The sequence below is a fragment of the Acinonyx jubatus genome, chromosome E1 (assembly GCF_027475565.1).
Source record: "Acinonyx jubatus isolate Ajub_Pintada_27869175 chromosome E1, VMU_Ajub_asm_v1.0, whole genome shotgun sequence".
NCBI classification, from domain to species: domain Eukaryota; kingdom Metazoa; phylum Chordata; class Mammalia; order Carnivora; family Felidae; genus Acinonyx; species Acinonyx jubatus.
The window spans coordinates 46,557,547-46,572,269 of NC_069397.1; the positions used below are offsets into that span (position 1 = coordinate 46,557,547).

The 14,723-nt window shown below is 39.9% G+C and overlaps 1 protein-coding gene and 1 non-coding gene across 2 annotated transcripts in view; one reads left to right on the plus strand and one right to left on the minus strand.

Annotated features, from left to right (window-relative positions):
* PSMD12 (proteasome 26S subunit, non-ATPase 12) overlaps nucleotides 1-10,373 on the plus strand; it is a 29,751-nt gene extending 19,378 nt beyond the window's left edge. The window contains exons 6-11 of the mRNA XM_015072639.3: nucleotides 1,895-2,044; nucleotides 2,139-2,273; nucleotides 3,279-3,391; nucleotides 4,077-4,251; nucleotides 6,872-6,949; nucleotides 7,907-10,373. Coding sequence (XP_014928125.1) covers nucleotides 1,895-2,044; nucleotides 2,139-2,273; nucleotides 3,279-3,391; nucleotides 4,077-4,251; nucleotides 6,872-6,949; nucleotides 7,907-8,116 — 861 coding nt within the window. The 3' untranslated portion in view covers nucleotides 8,117-10,373. The remainder of the gene's footprint in view (nucleotides 1-1,894; nucleotides 2,045-2,138; nucleotides 2,274-3,278; nucleotides 3,392-4,076; nucleotides 4,252-6,871; nucleotides 6,950-7,906) is intronic.
* On the minus strand, nucleotides 1,172-1,258 carry LOC113596101 (small nucleolar RNA SNORD35). Its single transcript, XR_003416810.1, has one exon. It is a non-coding gene; the product is annotated as a small nucleolar RNA SNORD35 (small nucleolar RNA).
* Nucleotides 10,374-14,723: the final 4,350 nt, after the last annotated feature.

A 14,723-nucleotide genomic window follows, 5' to 3' on the forward strand; every position in this document is an offset into this window, starting at 1 on the left:
ATTCTCTATGCTCTAACTATTCCTCCCTCTCTCCACTCCCCCACCCCCTGGCAACCACTGATCTTTCTACCATCTCCATAGTTTTGTCTTTCAACCAGGAGGATTATGTGCCCCACGATTTAACATCCTCTGAAATATTCTTGCCAGAAAAAATCACCTCAATTATATAAAGCTTCTAGGTTTAACTACCAGTTTACAAGATACACTGGGGACAGAGGAGCTTATTAAATGATACCACAGGGATGCAATCAGTGTAATTTAGACTCCAGGAAACTGTAGGATGATTGGCTTGATTTTGTCAATAAATAAATGGCAAGGCTAAAAGAAACTTACCTACCACTTGCAAAGTATAAGCCTTATTTGGATTCTGATTTAATTAAATGAGATATTGAGGACTGACTAGATATTTAGTGATCTAAGAAATTTTTAGGTATGATCATTTTTTTTTCAGCTTCTCTTTTAGAAATACATACTGAAATAAATGTAAGATGTTACCTGAAATTTGCTTCAAAATACTTGACACTTGCAGAGTGAGTGAACATACATAGATGGAACATCGATGGTTTCATTCCTTAGGGATTTGCATACATACATTCATCAGTGTATACGTTTTTATTTTCTTTAGTAAAAAAATTACAAAGACCATGAAGTAAAAACCTTTTCAGACCTAATAATAATAGCCTTACTTCATTTTACTTTGTTATTCTACATTTTATAAATTCATTTACAATATGTGTGTACCAAGTATTAAAAATGTTTTTATAGTATTTGACGTAACTGATTTTCTATGTTGTATCTGTTGCATATTGACTGTAACTGTACATCCTGCATCCGTTTGGAGTCATGTCAGCCTTGTTATCCGAATTATAAAAAGGCTAGAACCTCTTTTTTTCCCTAATTTTTTTATTATATAAATAGCCTGCAAGTGGCATCGTATTTTGGGTTCAGAATTGTAACTTCCTCACTAGCCATGAGGAAAACGCAAATTAAAACCACAGTGAGATATCCCTACACGCGTATTAGAACAGCTCAGAAAAAAAAAATACAATACCAAGCGCTGGCAGGGATGCGAAGTGATGAGAACTCTCACCTGTTGCTGATGGGAATGAGAAATGGTGCAGTCACTCTGGGAAACAGTTTGGCAGTTTCCTTCTTTTTCTTTTTTTTTTTTTTCCTGGCATCTGCTGAGCCATTGGCATTATCGGCACTGGTCACAGTGCCATCCACAGACCATCGTGAGAAAGGGCCATCGTCTGCAGTTTGGCAGTTTCTTATGAAGCTGAACGTATGCTTGCCAGACGACCGAGCAGTCCCGCTTCTTGTGCCCAAGAGAAATGAAAACTGAAGTTCACACTCAACCTGTCCACTGGTGTTCAGAGTAGCCTTGTTAGTGATGGGCACAGGTTGGAAATGGCCCAGCTGTCCTTCAGCCGGGGAGTGGATAAACTGGTTCCTCCACACGGTGGAACACTTCGGGGCCGTAAAAAGGAATGGACCTGTTGTTTCAGAATCATTGGCTGTCGAGGGTTCAAAGTGGGGGAACTACGTGACTGTAAAGGGGTAGCACGAGGGAGTATTTGGGGCTGAAAGAACTGTTCTGTATCTTGATTGTGATGGCGGTTAAACTACATAGGTTAACTACATAGTTCTACTATTGTTAACTACATAGGTGAAAATTCACAGAACTTTTTATACCAGAAGAAAAAATAGCCATTTACTATATATTTTTTAAAATTGTAATTTCCTGGAGGAAACCAGCTTTTTAGATCATCATCAGTACTCTGTCAGTGTGCGAGAAGTTTCTTGTTATTGGACAGGCGTGAATGTTTTAATACATTTAACTTTGCAGTTTTTAAAAATTAACAAATATAAACTTATTTGGGGACTTCGCTAGGTGGAAACCTACGGATCAATGGAAAAGAAAGAGCGAGTGGAGTTTATTTTGGAGCAGATGAGGCTCTGTCTAGCTGTGAAGGATTACATTCGTACACAAATCATCAGCAAGAAAATTAACACCAAATTTTTCCAGGAAGAAAATACAGAGGTAAGCATGTCTCTTAACTACAAGTTTACTATAGGAGTATTTGGGGGGAAAAACCATAAGCCCCAATTTATTTTATCAACTTTTTTTTTTCCAGAAATTAAAGTTGAAATATTATAACTTAATGATTCAGCTGGATCAACATGAGGGGTCCTATTTGTCTATTTGTAAGCACTACAGAGCAATATATGATACTCCCTGTATACAGGCAGAAAGTGAAAAGTGGCAACAGGTAAGAATATATTCTTATACTGGACGTCGATACTTATTAGGAAGAATTTGCATTTTTTATTTTGAAATAAGTTTAACTTCAGTAATCATAAGCAGTTGTATGGTGCTGCTTTCTATTCAGTGTGTTGACAATTCAGTTTATCTTTACTGATTCAAACAAATTGTGGCGATACTCTAAGTTCTTTGTCACTTTTGAAGAATGTAGGTTTGCTATTTAAAGTGTGTATAGCGGCACCTGGATGGCTCAGTCGGTAGAGCATGCAACTCTTGATCCTTGAGGTTGTGAGCTCAAGCCCCATGTTGGGTATAGAGATTACTTAAAATACGGGGCACCTGGGTGGCTCAAATCAGTTCAGCATTCGACTTCGGCTTAGGTCATGATCTCAAGACTCATGGGTTCGAGCATTCAATTTCGGCTCAGGTCATGATCTTGAGGCTTGTGGGTTGGAGCCCCGTGTCGGGTTCGGTGCCAACGGCACAGAGCCTGGAGCCTCTTTGAGTTCTGTGTCTCCCTCTCTCTCTCACCCTCCCCTGTTCATACTCTTTCTCTCTCTCAAAAATAAATATTTTTAAAAGTTAAAAATAATAAAATAAATGAAAGTAAATATGTATAGCAGGTCACTTGCTAATAAGGTTACAAGCAAAGACCTGGCATTACTTTGGAAAATTATTTCACAATACTGTTTCAGATAGTTGATAGGTATATTCCACATTTGTGCTGCTAACTTGTTATAAGAACTTTTTCTTTATACATTTGTCACCGAAAAAGGTGTCAGCCCAGAGAGTAATTCAGATTAGCGAGGATTTACATAATTGCTCCAGAAAAACTTATGACAGAAAGCCACTGTGTAAAGATCAGCTTGATAGGGTGTTTATTCCCTAAGACTTGAGTACAATATCAAACATGAATATAGACAATTCTCTTGTGATTTTTTTAGTTCCTGCCAAAGTTTCCATTTTGTTTCTAAGTTTACATATAATCCATTGTGTTATAAAACATTTGTAGGCTCTGAAAAGTGTTGTCCTCTATGTGATCTTGGCTCCTTTTGACAATGAACAGTCAGATTTGGTTCACCGAATAAGTGGCGACAAGAAGTTAGAAGAAATTCCTAAATACAAGTAAGTACATTTATAGCTAAAGTAGCAGAAACACCATCATGAAAGAAAATTGGTTAATCTAAGTGTGCACCTTCTTACTTGGTTGCTGATAGATTGTATTGGCGAACAAAGCTAGAGTTCATAAAATAGCGAAATGTGTTTTCGCGCTGTATTCGAAATTACACTCTTCGTTCTAAACCACTTATCAAGTAGAAGTTGCATTTCAAGCTCACTTTAGCAGCTTTTGGTTAATTAACCATTTGATAAAGTTTTAGTAATTTGGGGCTTCGTGATTTTCAGAAGTACATACTATATGAAACAGACACACGCTTCATAAGCACAGTGGGCTTTTATTTAAAAGCTGTTTTTTTCTTTTATCTGCCTCATTAGTAAGTTTACATTAATTATTCCAGAGATTGGCAAATACGTTGCAGTAGGGGATAGAATGTTAAGTAGGGGAATGCTCCGTTCAGAATTACTATGGAAAAAATGATAGTAAAGTAGGCAAAATAAATAATAATCAGGGGCTCCTGGCTGGCTCAGTCGGAAGAGTGTGCGACTCTTGATCTCAGGGTCCTAACTTTGAGTCCCCATTGAGTGTAGAGATTTTATAAGTACAGTCTTTGACAGTTTTTAAACATTTGCTGTTATATTAGATAAAACAATTTTTACAGATTGGGAATATTAAGTTTTATACAATTTACAGGGATCTTTTAAAGCTTTTTACCACAATGGAGCTGATGCGCTGGTCCACGCTTGTTGAAGACTATGGACTGGAATTAAGGAAAGGGTCTCCCGAGAGTCCAGCAACTGATGTGTTTGGTTCTACGGAGGAAGGTGAAAGAAGGTGGAAAGACCTGAAGAACAGAGTCGTTGAACATGTAAGAATCTGGCATGGTGGATGGGGCACCTGGCTCAGTCAGAAGAGTGTGCGACTCTTGATCTCGGGGTCATGCGTTCGAGCCCCATGTTGGGCATAGAGATGGCCGAAAAAATTAAATAGTGAAGAAAAAAAAAGGCATGACAGAGTTGCCAGCCTGGAAGTAAAGTTGAGCATAAACTTTGATTTTTAAGTTAGATAGTCCAATGTTTCTTTGGAGGTTATGTCTTTAGTTCTTTGCTTTAGGATTTTTTGGAGGTAGGGAGGCTATTCCCAGTGTAGTAGAGATGTAAATTTGTTATTTAAATGTTTATTGTATATTTTCCCAAAGCACATCAGAATTTATCACCTCCCTCTTACTCCCTCTTCCCCCCACCACCACATTCCCCCATTTTTGGCTTCTCAGAAAACGATGTTTTAGCATGCTTATTTTGTGGGGACCACTTGAGAATCCAAAATTTTACAGCATATAAACCAGCAGGAATTTCTTAAGAATGTGGGGGGTAGTTGTGGGTGAAAGGAGTGTTTTCCGTCTGATACTCGCTTGGTGGTTTGGAGAATGGGTAACATGTCTTAAACCTGACCTTTGATCTTGGTGTCACTACAAATTGAATTAGCTCAGCATTCATTCATATAACATCGTATTGAGCCTTCTGTGTGCCAGACACTGTTCAAAGTGCTGAGGCATGTGGGAAAGGAAGACTTGGGCCCTGCTTTCAGAAAGCTTAAAAAGAAATCATAGGAAAGATGCATTTATAAATAAAAGCGTTACAGGGGCACCCGGGTGGCTCAGTTGGTAAAGCGTTCGACCCTTGATTTCGGCTCAGGTCATGTCCTTGCAGTTTGTGAGTTCACCCCGCATGGGGCTCTTTGCAGACAGCGTGGAGCCTGCTTGGGATTCTCTCTCTCTCCCTCTGCCCCTCCCCCGTTTGTGGACATGCACACGCTCTTGCTTTCTCTCAGAATACAAATAAATAAACTTTAAAAAAATGTTACAGATATTAGGGTACAAGTATATATCGAATGGAGTAGAGCATGAGGAGAAAGTTGATTGGTTCTGCCTGAAAGAACGGTCAGGCAAGAGCCGCGGTTAATTGACACAGGAGGGAAGATTCGTAAGAAGAGAACCAGGTTAGCGTGCAGGTGGGATAGTCTGAGCAAAGGCATGGAGACACCGACCAGCAGGGGAACCTTAGGGCCTCCAGGAACAGGGCTCAGCCAGGAAGGAAGTCGGAGATACGGTAAGGGTCTGGAACGTAACAAGGTGTATATACCCCAGTCGTGGAAACCGAGAGGACGGTGGCCAGGCCCATATCTGACACAGAGCCCTCTAGCAGTAAGCGTGGAGAATGTGTTTGGAGAGAGACCACAATGGAACTGAGAAGACGAAGCGAGGGCTCCTGTGGGCTCCAGCCAAAGCAGCAGCTGAGGATAGAAGAATGGATGAGGTGGAAATATTTTAAGAAAGAAAATCAATCGAATTTGGTCACTGATTAAATTGAAAGTTATGAAGGAAGAGGGGTCCAGAATGATTCCCCTGCTTCCTAAGAAGCTGGTGTGGCCCTGGACCCTAACAGAGACAGGAGAAGACACGGCTTCTTCAAAGATCCATTCATTTTTCTTCCCACTGTTCCCCATTTCCCCTGTGAATGCTGTTGTTTTGTTAATAACATAATAATAAAGGGAAGTCTCTACTTGAGCACCATTTCCAGTGAAAATTGGGACATTTAATTTCAAGTTACCTTTCAACAGTTATGATAATGTGGTGTTTTGAGATACTCTCGATCACTTTTTGAATCTGAGCCATTTAAACATCTGTGTCATAATTAGGAAAGTTTAACTTTAGATTCTTGCATTTAGCAAAAATAGTTTAGTATCGTTATAGTTTTTAACCATTGTTTTAGTTAAGATAAGCCTAGGTTTTGACCACATATATGTATTTTTAATAGATTTCTATTTTTTTTTTTTATTTTAGAGAGTGAGCGAGCACATGCATGAGCAGGGGAGAGGTCCAGAGAGAGAAAGAGCATCTCAAGAAGGCTCCACACAGCACAGAGCCCAATGCGGGGCTTGATCCCACGACCCTGGCATCATGACCTGAGCTGAAATCACGAGTCGGATGTTCAACTGACTGAGCCACCCAGGCAGCCCTTGACTATATATATTTAAAAGAGAGTTGGAGAGAGTAGGGGCGACTGGTGGCTCAGTCGCTTAAGCATCTGACTCTTGATTTTGGCTCAGGTCATACATGGTCTCACGGTTTCATGAGTTTGATCCCCGCATCAGGCCCTGCACTGACAGTGTGAAGGCTGCTGGGGATTTTCCCTCTCTCTCTGTGCCTCCATGTTTATGCTATCTCTGTCTCTCTCTAAATAAATAGATAAATAAGCTTTAAAAAAGTTGTCGAGAGTATTCAGAATAACTTCCAAATAACTACAGAAGTCAAAATACCTAAATTTTTTACTTTGTTGTTGAACTTTAGAACCGTGGTAGGCTATAGAGAGCCAAAAGCTCTGAATCCGACATTTTAACTAAACCTGTTTGGAAATGAAAACAAGTGGGCTGTTAGCTTTATCGACAACCGTTACCCGTCCTTCATATGCCCTCTGTTCTCTCCCCAGAATATTAGAATAATGGCCAAGTATTACACGAGGATAACAATGACGAGGATGGCCCAGCTTCTCGATCTGTCTGTTGATGTAAGTGGTAAATGTTGCATGAGCTGTTTGTAGCCAGTCATTTTGAATATCAGCTGACTTACAAAAATCAAATGAGAAAATCAGTTTTGTTTCATTATTTAGTTTTAAGCTTAGGTGGCAGAAGGTTTCTCCAGGCTATCTTGAGGATCAAAAAATAGCCTAAACACCAAGTTTATAATTACATTAATATTATGTCCTAGTTAAAATCTTCTCTTAAATATGGCAGTTTTACATTGATTCATTTGCCTGGGGTTTATATTTCTGTCATAAATATGTCTGGGTTCCCAGAAATAACTATAGAGATGTAAACTGTGATGGAGACTTTGCTGCAGCTCCCCTGCCGAGGGCCCAGGTCATATTAGAAGAATGTTACGTTCAGGCCTGAGTTCCTGTTGCTGGAATGTTCACCCACCACAGAGTGAAGTGATGTGAGCTAAAAGCCATTTCTGTCATCGCATAGTGTTTTCCAGTTTAGCTAAAAAAGAGGAATCACGGATGTTAGAGGTCAAAGGCTTGATCGTTGGTTGGCTCATCAGCTCCTCACATTTCTGGACCACGAGGACCAGAGTCCTTAGAAGTAAAGTGCCTTGTCCTTAGTTACATAGCTGCCAAGTGACAGGGCATATATAGTAACCCAGTGTTTCTGGAAACAAATTAACTGCATAATGTTCCGGGGGGGGGGGGGAGGGGGGGACCATTGTAGACCAAGAGCAGACATTTCCTAGACTCGCAGTAAAATAAATACTTTATTATAGGAAGCCTGCTTTGGATTCTGTGTCTCCCTCTGTCTCTGCCCCTCCCCCGCTCACATTCTGTCTCTCTCAAAAATAAACATTTTTTTAAAAAAAGACAGAAAATGCTTTCCTTAAATTTTTCCTTAAATTATTTTCTGTAATTACGCTTTTTTTTTTTTTTTAATTATCCTGTCTTAATCCAGTTTGTCTTTCTCTCTTGCAGGAGTCAGAAGCTTTTCTTTCGAATCTAGTAGTTAACAAGACCATCTTTGCTAAAGTAGACAGGTTGGCAGGAATTATCAACTTCCAGAGACCCAAGGATCCAAATAATTTATTAAATGACTGGTCTCAGAAACTGAACTCACTGATGTCTCTCGTTAACAAAACTACACACCTCATAGCCAAAGAGGAGATGATACATAATCTACAATAGGGTCTCCATGCCCTTAATGCTTTTAGAAAAGAGTTAAAATTGGAAGTCATTTAAAAACAAAAAAAAAAAAGACTGTTATGGTGTATATGTTGGGGTTTTTTTTCTATTCTCAGCTCCTTTGTCTAAAATTTAAAAGATAGTGACTATGTTTAAGGCCCCTTTTGACCTTTCACTTCCCTGATTTTATCGTTAACTTTGCATTTGCAATTGGTGCAAAAAAAAAAAATTTCTATTTCTATGGTCTACGTACTCAAAAACTTGTGTCATAACTTACCCAAATGTGTTTTTCTATCATTTGAAAACTTTTTAGCTATTATTTGTTCTCATTCAGCTAACAACCGTCATTATTATAATAAAAGCAGTATATGCACATTGACTTTCTATAGTTACCTGTGTTTCTGAACATTTTGTGGGATAGGGATTTAAGTATTTTTTAAATAAAAGAAATTCTGTTGTAAAGCTATCAATTATTTAGTAGAATTTCAAAAACAACATAGGGCACATTTGGGATAGAGTTGTAATTTGTGAAGAATTTGTATTTTAGTATTGTGGCAAAAGGCCTCTAGACTGAGTGTAGAGAGTGATTGGTAGGCTAAAGACTTAATGTAGACTTAATTTTTTTTCCTTGAGTCAAACTGGTTTCGATCACAGTAGCTCGATTCTTTCCGTTCCCCGTCTTGACCAGTTACTGAACAAAATCAAGTGACGTCGTGTTGACACAGGTAAACACGCAACGTCATTTTTATAAGGTTTGTTCGTGGCTTTCACATCTAGGTCTAATGACATCATTAGTGTTCCAAATTCATTAACTCTATAGGAACTGATTTCCATTACATGAACACTGGATAACAACCTAACACGTTTTAAAAATGATCCAGGAGGACTCAGCCATCCTCTAAGCAGATCGTACAGTATTGACATTTCTTTTACAGAAGTAAACAAAAGTAGTTATACTGTCAAAAGAAACATCTGAGATCAATTAATATGAGCAAATTTTTGGAAGTTTTTAAAAAATTTGATTTATTTCAGGGAAAACAGAACAATGAAACAATGTTAGAAGGTTATTTAAAGTAAAGAAAGTAGGGGGTCTGCTTTTTTGAAAATCCAAACGAAGGGAGGGGGGAACAAAAGGCATTGTGGAAATAACATTTTTTTCATAATTTGTTTTCATTTAGTGGTCACTAAACTGTTCTGTGATCCAGAGCTGGGGACAATTGTAGGGACCTCTGCTATTTATGCTGAGTCATTGTGAGTAATAACCCAGTATTAAATCCAAGTCTATTCTTCGGAAATTTATGTATCGGTCACATTGATGACAAACATCTGCTACCACTCATCTTTAAAAATCTAACCAAAACTGTGGTGGCAAGTTCAGGAACATCAGAAGTTCACACTAGCAGTAGAATATGGTTTCAATTTTCTGCTGAATGAAAAGGATAGAAAATGAAATCATTTTGCATTGTTCATTTGTAAACCAAATTGGAGCTAATTTGAATCTAGCTTCTCATTAACTCACTAACTCGTTACCCTTGTACTTGGCAAACACCTAGGCCATTTGGCTAGATGTATTGTTGTCAAGCTCTCACATGACCCTCTTTCGTCTTTGTTTAACGTGCTTGCCCTCGAACTAAGCTCTGTGTGTGTCCTGAGTTGGTGCCATTTGTAACGGTGTCCCAGTCACTGGATCTCATTTAATTTAACTGCTCATCCAGTTCTTGAGTTTTTCCTATCCAAGCAACTTAAATTTCTTAGTGTTACGAAGAAGAATCAGCTAACACAGGGCAATAAAATATTTGAGACGTTCAGAACCCCAAACCCTGGCTTCCATTTCAGACTTCCAGCTGGCTGTTCGTGAAAAGGACAGAACCACTTTGTTTTAAATATGGAGAAGATAATACTTAACTCCTTTTCGTTTTCATTAGGTTACTAACTACAGAGAGATGATGAGCCACTGTTTTTTGTTTTTGTTTTTAAATGAAACACTTTTTACCCTTTTATTTTTATATAATTTATGTTTTTATTTTAGAGTTCAATACCGATTTCTGTAATTATCCTCAATTTCCATATGCTTACTGAATCATTGAAAACTAATCTTTAAAAATCATGCTGTTCCATTCTATCTCTTACAAGTGTTACATGTATGATACAACAAGTACGTATTTTACGTTGTGTTTGGCTCCTGGATATAGCTGCAATAAAAGCACTGATTTGTGGGTGTGTAAAACCCTGGAGAATAAACTCATACTTTTAAAGATCATGTCTTTTTTCAGTTCTCTTGCCGTCTAAAGCAAAAAGCCATAGGATTTTCGTTCTTTCAAAATCATGTCCTCTCCATAAACCTGTTTTTTAAGCCGGGGGACAGCATTGTGCGTGTTTTACACGCCAACTGGTTGGCTTCCCCCCCGCCCCCCGACTCCTTTCTGATCTGGGGTTCACGACAGGCCATACCTTATTGTGCCCTTGACCAGCGGTTTTCCGGTGGAGCCCACATCAGAGTCACCGGCAGGGCTTGTTAAAACAGATGGTTGGGCCCTACCCCCAGAGTTTCTGATCCAGGAGGTCTGGGGTAGAGCCCAAGAACTTCCATTTGTAACAAGTTCTCAGGGGTTGCGGACGAACACTTGCAGAAATGGTAGGGTTTTCAAAAGGGCTTTGTGAGAAAGTACTGCATGGACATGGGCATCGGTACAGTTAGACTTATGCTCCAGTGTGATTCTTAAGTCCCGTGCCCTCTGTTTCTGAGTCTAGTGATCCAAAGTTCTGGGTTTTGTTGTCTTGCTTGCGGACATGGAGAGAGATGTTCTTGCTTTCTGAGTGGATACAAAGCAATGTCCCTGACCTGGGGCTCAATATTTACCATGTTGAAAGAATTGAGGATTGGAAAAGTTTCATTATGTTGCTATTTCTTTTCTCTCTGTAAGATTAGTAATTGGGACTCCTGGGTGGTTCATTGGGTTAAGCCACCAAATCGTGATTTCAGCCCAGGTCACCATCTCAATGGCTCCTGAGTTCAAGCCCTGCATTGCTGACCATGCAGAGCCTTGGAATTCTCCCTTTCTCTATCTCTCTCTGCCCCTCCCCCACTCGTTCATATTCTCTCTCTCTCTCTCTCTCTCTCATACACGCAAAATAAAAACTTAAATTAAGATTGGGAACCGTGTTTATCTTGTTATCCATCATTTCTGTTACATAGAAACGTAAATGCTTGCCGAGTTTAATTGTTGCATAACCAATTAATCTTGTAAAATCTCTCCTTATACACTGTTGGTGGGAATGCAAATTGGTGCAGCCGCTCTGGAAAACAGTGTGGAGGTTCCTCAAAAAATTAAAAATAGACCTACCCTATGACCCAGCAATAGCACTGCTAGGAATTTACCCAAGGGATACAGGAGTGCTGATGCCTAGGGGCACTTGTACCCCAATGTTTATAGCAGCACTCTCAACAATAGCCAAATGATGGAAAGAGCCTAAATGCCCATCAACTGATGAATGGATAAAAAAAAATTGTGGTTTATATACACAATGGAATACTACGTGGCAATGAGAAAGAATGAAATATGGCCCTTTGTAGGAACGTGGATGGAACTGGAGAGTGTGATGCTAAGTGAAATAAGCCATACAGAGAAAGACAGATACCATATGCTTTCACTCTTACGTGGATCCTGAGAAACTTAACAGAAACCCATGGGGGAGGGGAAGGAAAAAAAAAAGAGGTTAGAGTGGGAGAGAGCCAAAGCATAAGAGACTCTTAAAAACTGAGAACAAACTGAGGGTTGATGGGGGGTGGGAGGGAGGAGAGGGTGGGTGATGGGTATTGAGGAGGGCACCTTTTGGGATGAGCACTGGGTGTTGTATGGAAACCAATTTGACAATAAACTTCATATATTGAAAAAAAAAAAATCTCTCCTTATACCTTACTGGGATTTTGTTTGATCCTCACTTCCCACTGTATATTACCTTTATATTATGTAATTGTAATACAAGTCAGTGGCATTAATTACATTCATAACATACAACCAGCATTCATATCTATTTCCAAAACTTTCTTCATTTTTTTTTAATTTTTATTTTTTTAAGTAATCTCAACAATCAACGTGGGGCTTGAACTCACAACCCCAAGATCAAGATCAAGAGTTGTGTGCTCTACCGGCTGAGCCAGCCAGGTGACCCTACTTGCGTAATTTTATCCCAACCAGAAGTTATTAGGTGGTCGTTCCCCATCCCCCTCTCCCTTTCCCTTGCTCCTGGTAGCTTCTAATCTATTTTCTGCTTCTCTGAATTCACCTACTCCAGATATTTCATGTAAGTGGAGTCCTACAATTTGCCTTTTTGCGCCTGGCTTACTTCACCTAGAGTAATGTTTTCGAGGTTCGTCCATGTAGCATGTATCAGAACTTCGTTTCTCTCATGGCTGAATAGCATTCCATTGTAAGGATATAGCGCATTTTGTTTATTCATCTTTCGGTGGCCACTTAGGTTTCTGCTTCTGCCTCTTGTGACTAGTGCTGCTATGAAGATCGGTATACATGTGTGAAGTCCTGTTCACAATTATTTTAGGCATTTCTGCATGTTGGCTTTTTTTTTTTTTTTTTTTTTTAAAGATTCAGGGGCACCTGGGTGGCTCAGTCGGTTGGGCGTCCGACTTCAGCTCGGGTCATGATCTCACAGTCCATGAGTTTGAGCCCCATGTCGGGCTCTGTGCTGACAGCTCAGAGCCCAGAGACTACTTCGGATTCTGTGTCTCCCCCTCTGTCTACCCCTCCCCTGCTCATGCTCTGTGTCTGTCTGTCTCTCAATAATAAACGTTAAAAAAAGTTTTTTTTAATAAAAAAATTTAAAAAAATAAAAAGACTCAGAAGAAATTATAAAGATTGTGCAGCATATTTTTTACTCAGTTTACACATTGGCTTTTTTTTTTTTAAGATTTTTATTTACTTAATTTTTGTTTATTTTTTTCGTCATCTCTACACCCAACCTGAGTCTCAAACTCACAATCCCGAGATCAAGAGTTGCATGCTTTTCTGATTGAGCCAGCTAGGCACCCCAAAGATTTTTTTTTAATTATTTATTTACTTTATTTTTGAGAGGGAGAGAGACCATGTGAACAGGAGAGAGACAGAGAGAGGGGGGAATAGAGGGTCCTAAGCAAGCTCTGTGCTGACAGCAGAGAGCCTGATGGGGGACTCAAACTTGAACTGTGAGATCATGGCCTGAGCCAAAGTCTGATGCTTAACCAACTGAGCCATCCAGGTGCCTCAAGATTTTATTATTTAAAAAAAATTTTTTTTAGTGTTTATTTTGTATTTATTTTGAGAGAGATTGGGCATGCCTGAATGGGAGAGGGGCAGAGAGAGAAGGAGAGAGAAGATTCCAAGCAGGCTCTATGCTGTCAGTGCAGAGCCCGACATGGGGCTCGATCTCACAACCGTGAGATCATGACCTGAGCTGAAATCAAGAGTCACACAACCAACTGGGCCACCCCGGCGTCCGAAAGATTTTTATTTTTAAGTAATCTCTGCACCCAATGTGGGGCTTGAATTTACACAACCTTGAGATCGAGTCGCATGTTCTACGTACTGAACCAGCCAGGTGCATATTGGCCTTTAAAACCAAAAGAACAGGTGCCTGGGTGGCTCAGTCAGTTAAGCTTCCCACTTCGGCCCAGGTCATGATTTGCAGGTTGGGAGTTTGAGCCCCCCATCGGGCTCTGCACTGACAGTGCAGAGCCTGCTTGAGATTCAGTCTCTCTCCCTCTCTCTCTCTCTCTTTCTCTCCCTCCCTCCCTCCCTCCCCCACCTGTGCACTCTCTCTCAAAAAAATATGTACAAAGGAATGATGTGGTTGGCCAGAGAGACCAATTTCTGGCCAAGCTGTTGCTATTGCAATCTTAACACTAACTTACTAACAATCTTAACACTAAACATAAAGACAAATTTCACAAGAATTCTTGTTCTCTTACACCTATTGCCAGGAGAGGCCAAAGTCAGTGGAACAGGAACTACTTGTGATCAAGTTATCAGACCACATCTCAGCCTTTTGGAGCATATATCATATGTATATCTCAGAACAATTAGCATTAAATAAGGCATTCCTGTCTCCATAATAGGTGATCTTGTATCTGAAACCCTTAAGGACTTTTTAGGGTTCAGAACCAAAACGTCTAAACATTTGGTATAACTGGGACAAATAAAAAGAACTCTTCAGTATGAATCAAAAGTAGCCACGGGGCTCCTGGGTGCCTCCCTCGGTTGAGCAACTCTTAATTTCCGCTCCGTTCGTGATCCCTGGGTCATGGGATCAAGCCCCTAGTCGGACTTCACATAGAACATGAAGCCTGCTTGGGATTCTTCTGCTCTCTCCTCCCTTCTCTACCCCCCCCCCCACCCCCACCCATGTCCCTCTCTCTGGCTCAAGGTCTGTCTCTCTCCTTCTCTCAAAAAAAAAAAAAAAAAAGAGCTAAATAGAGGCACCTGGCTGGCTCAGTAGACCATATGACTTGATCTCAGGGACATGGGTTCGAGCCCCAAGTTGAGCGTGGTCCCTACTTTTAAAACTCATCTTCAAGAGTTTTAACATTTCTAAATTGAATAGCCTGCTTCAATTTCCC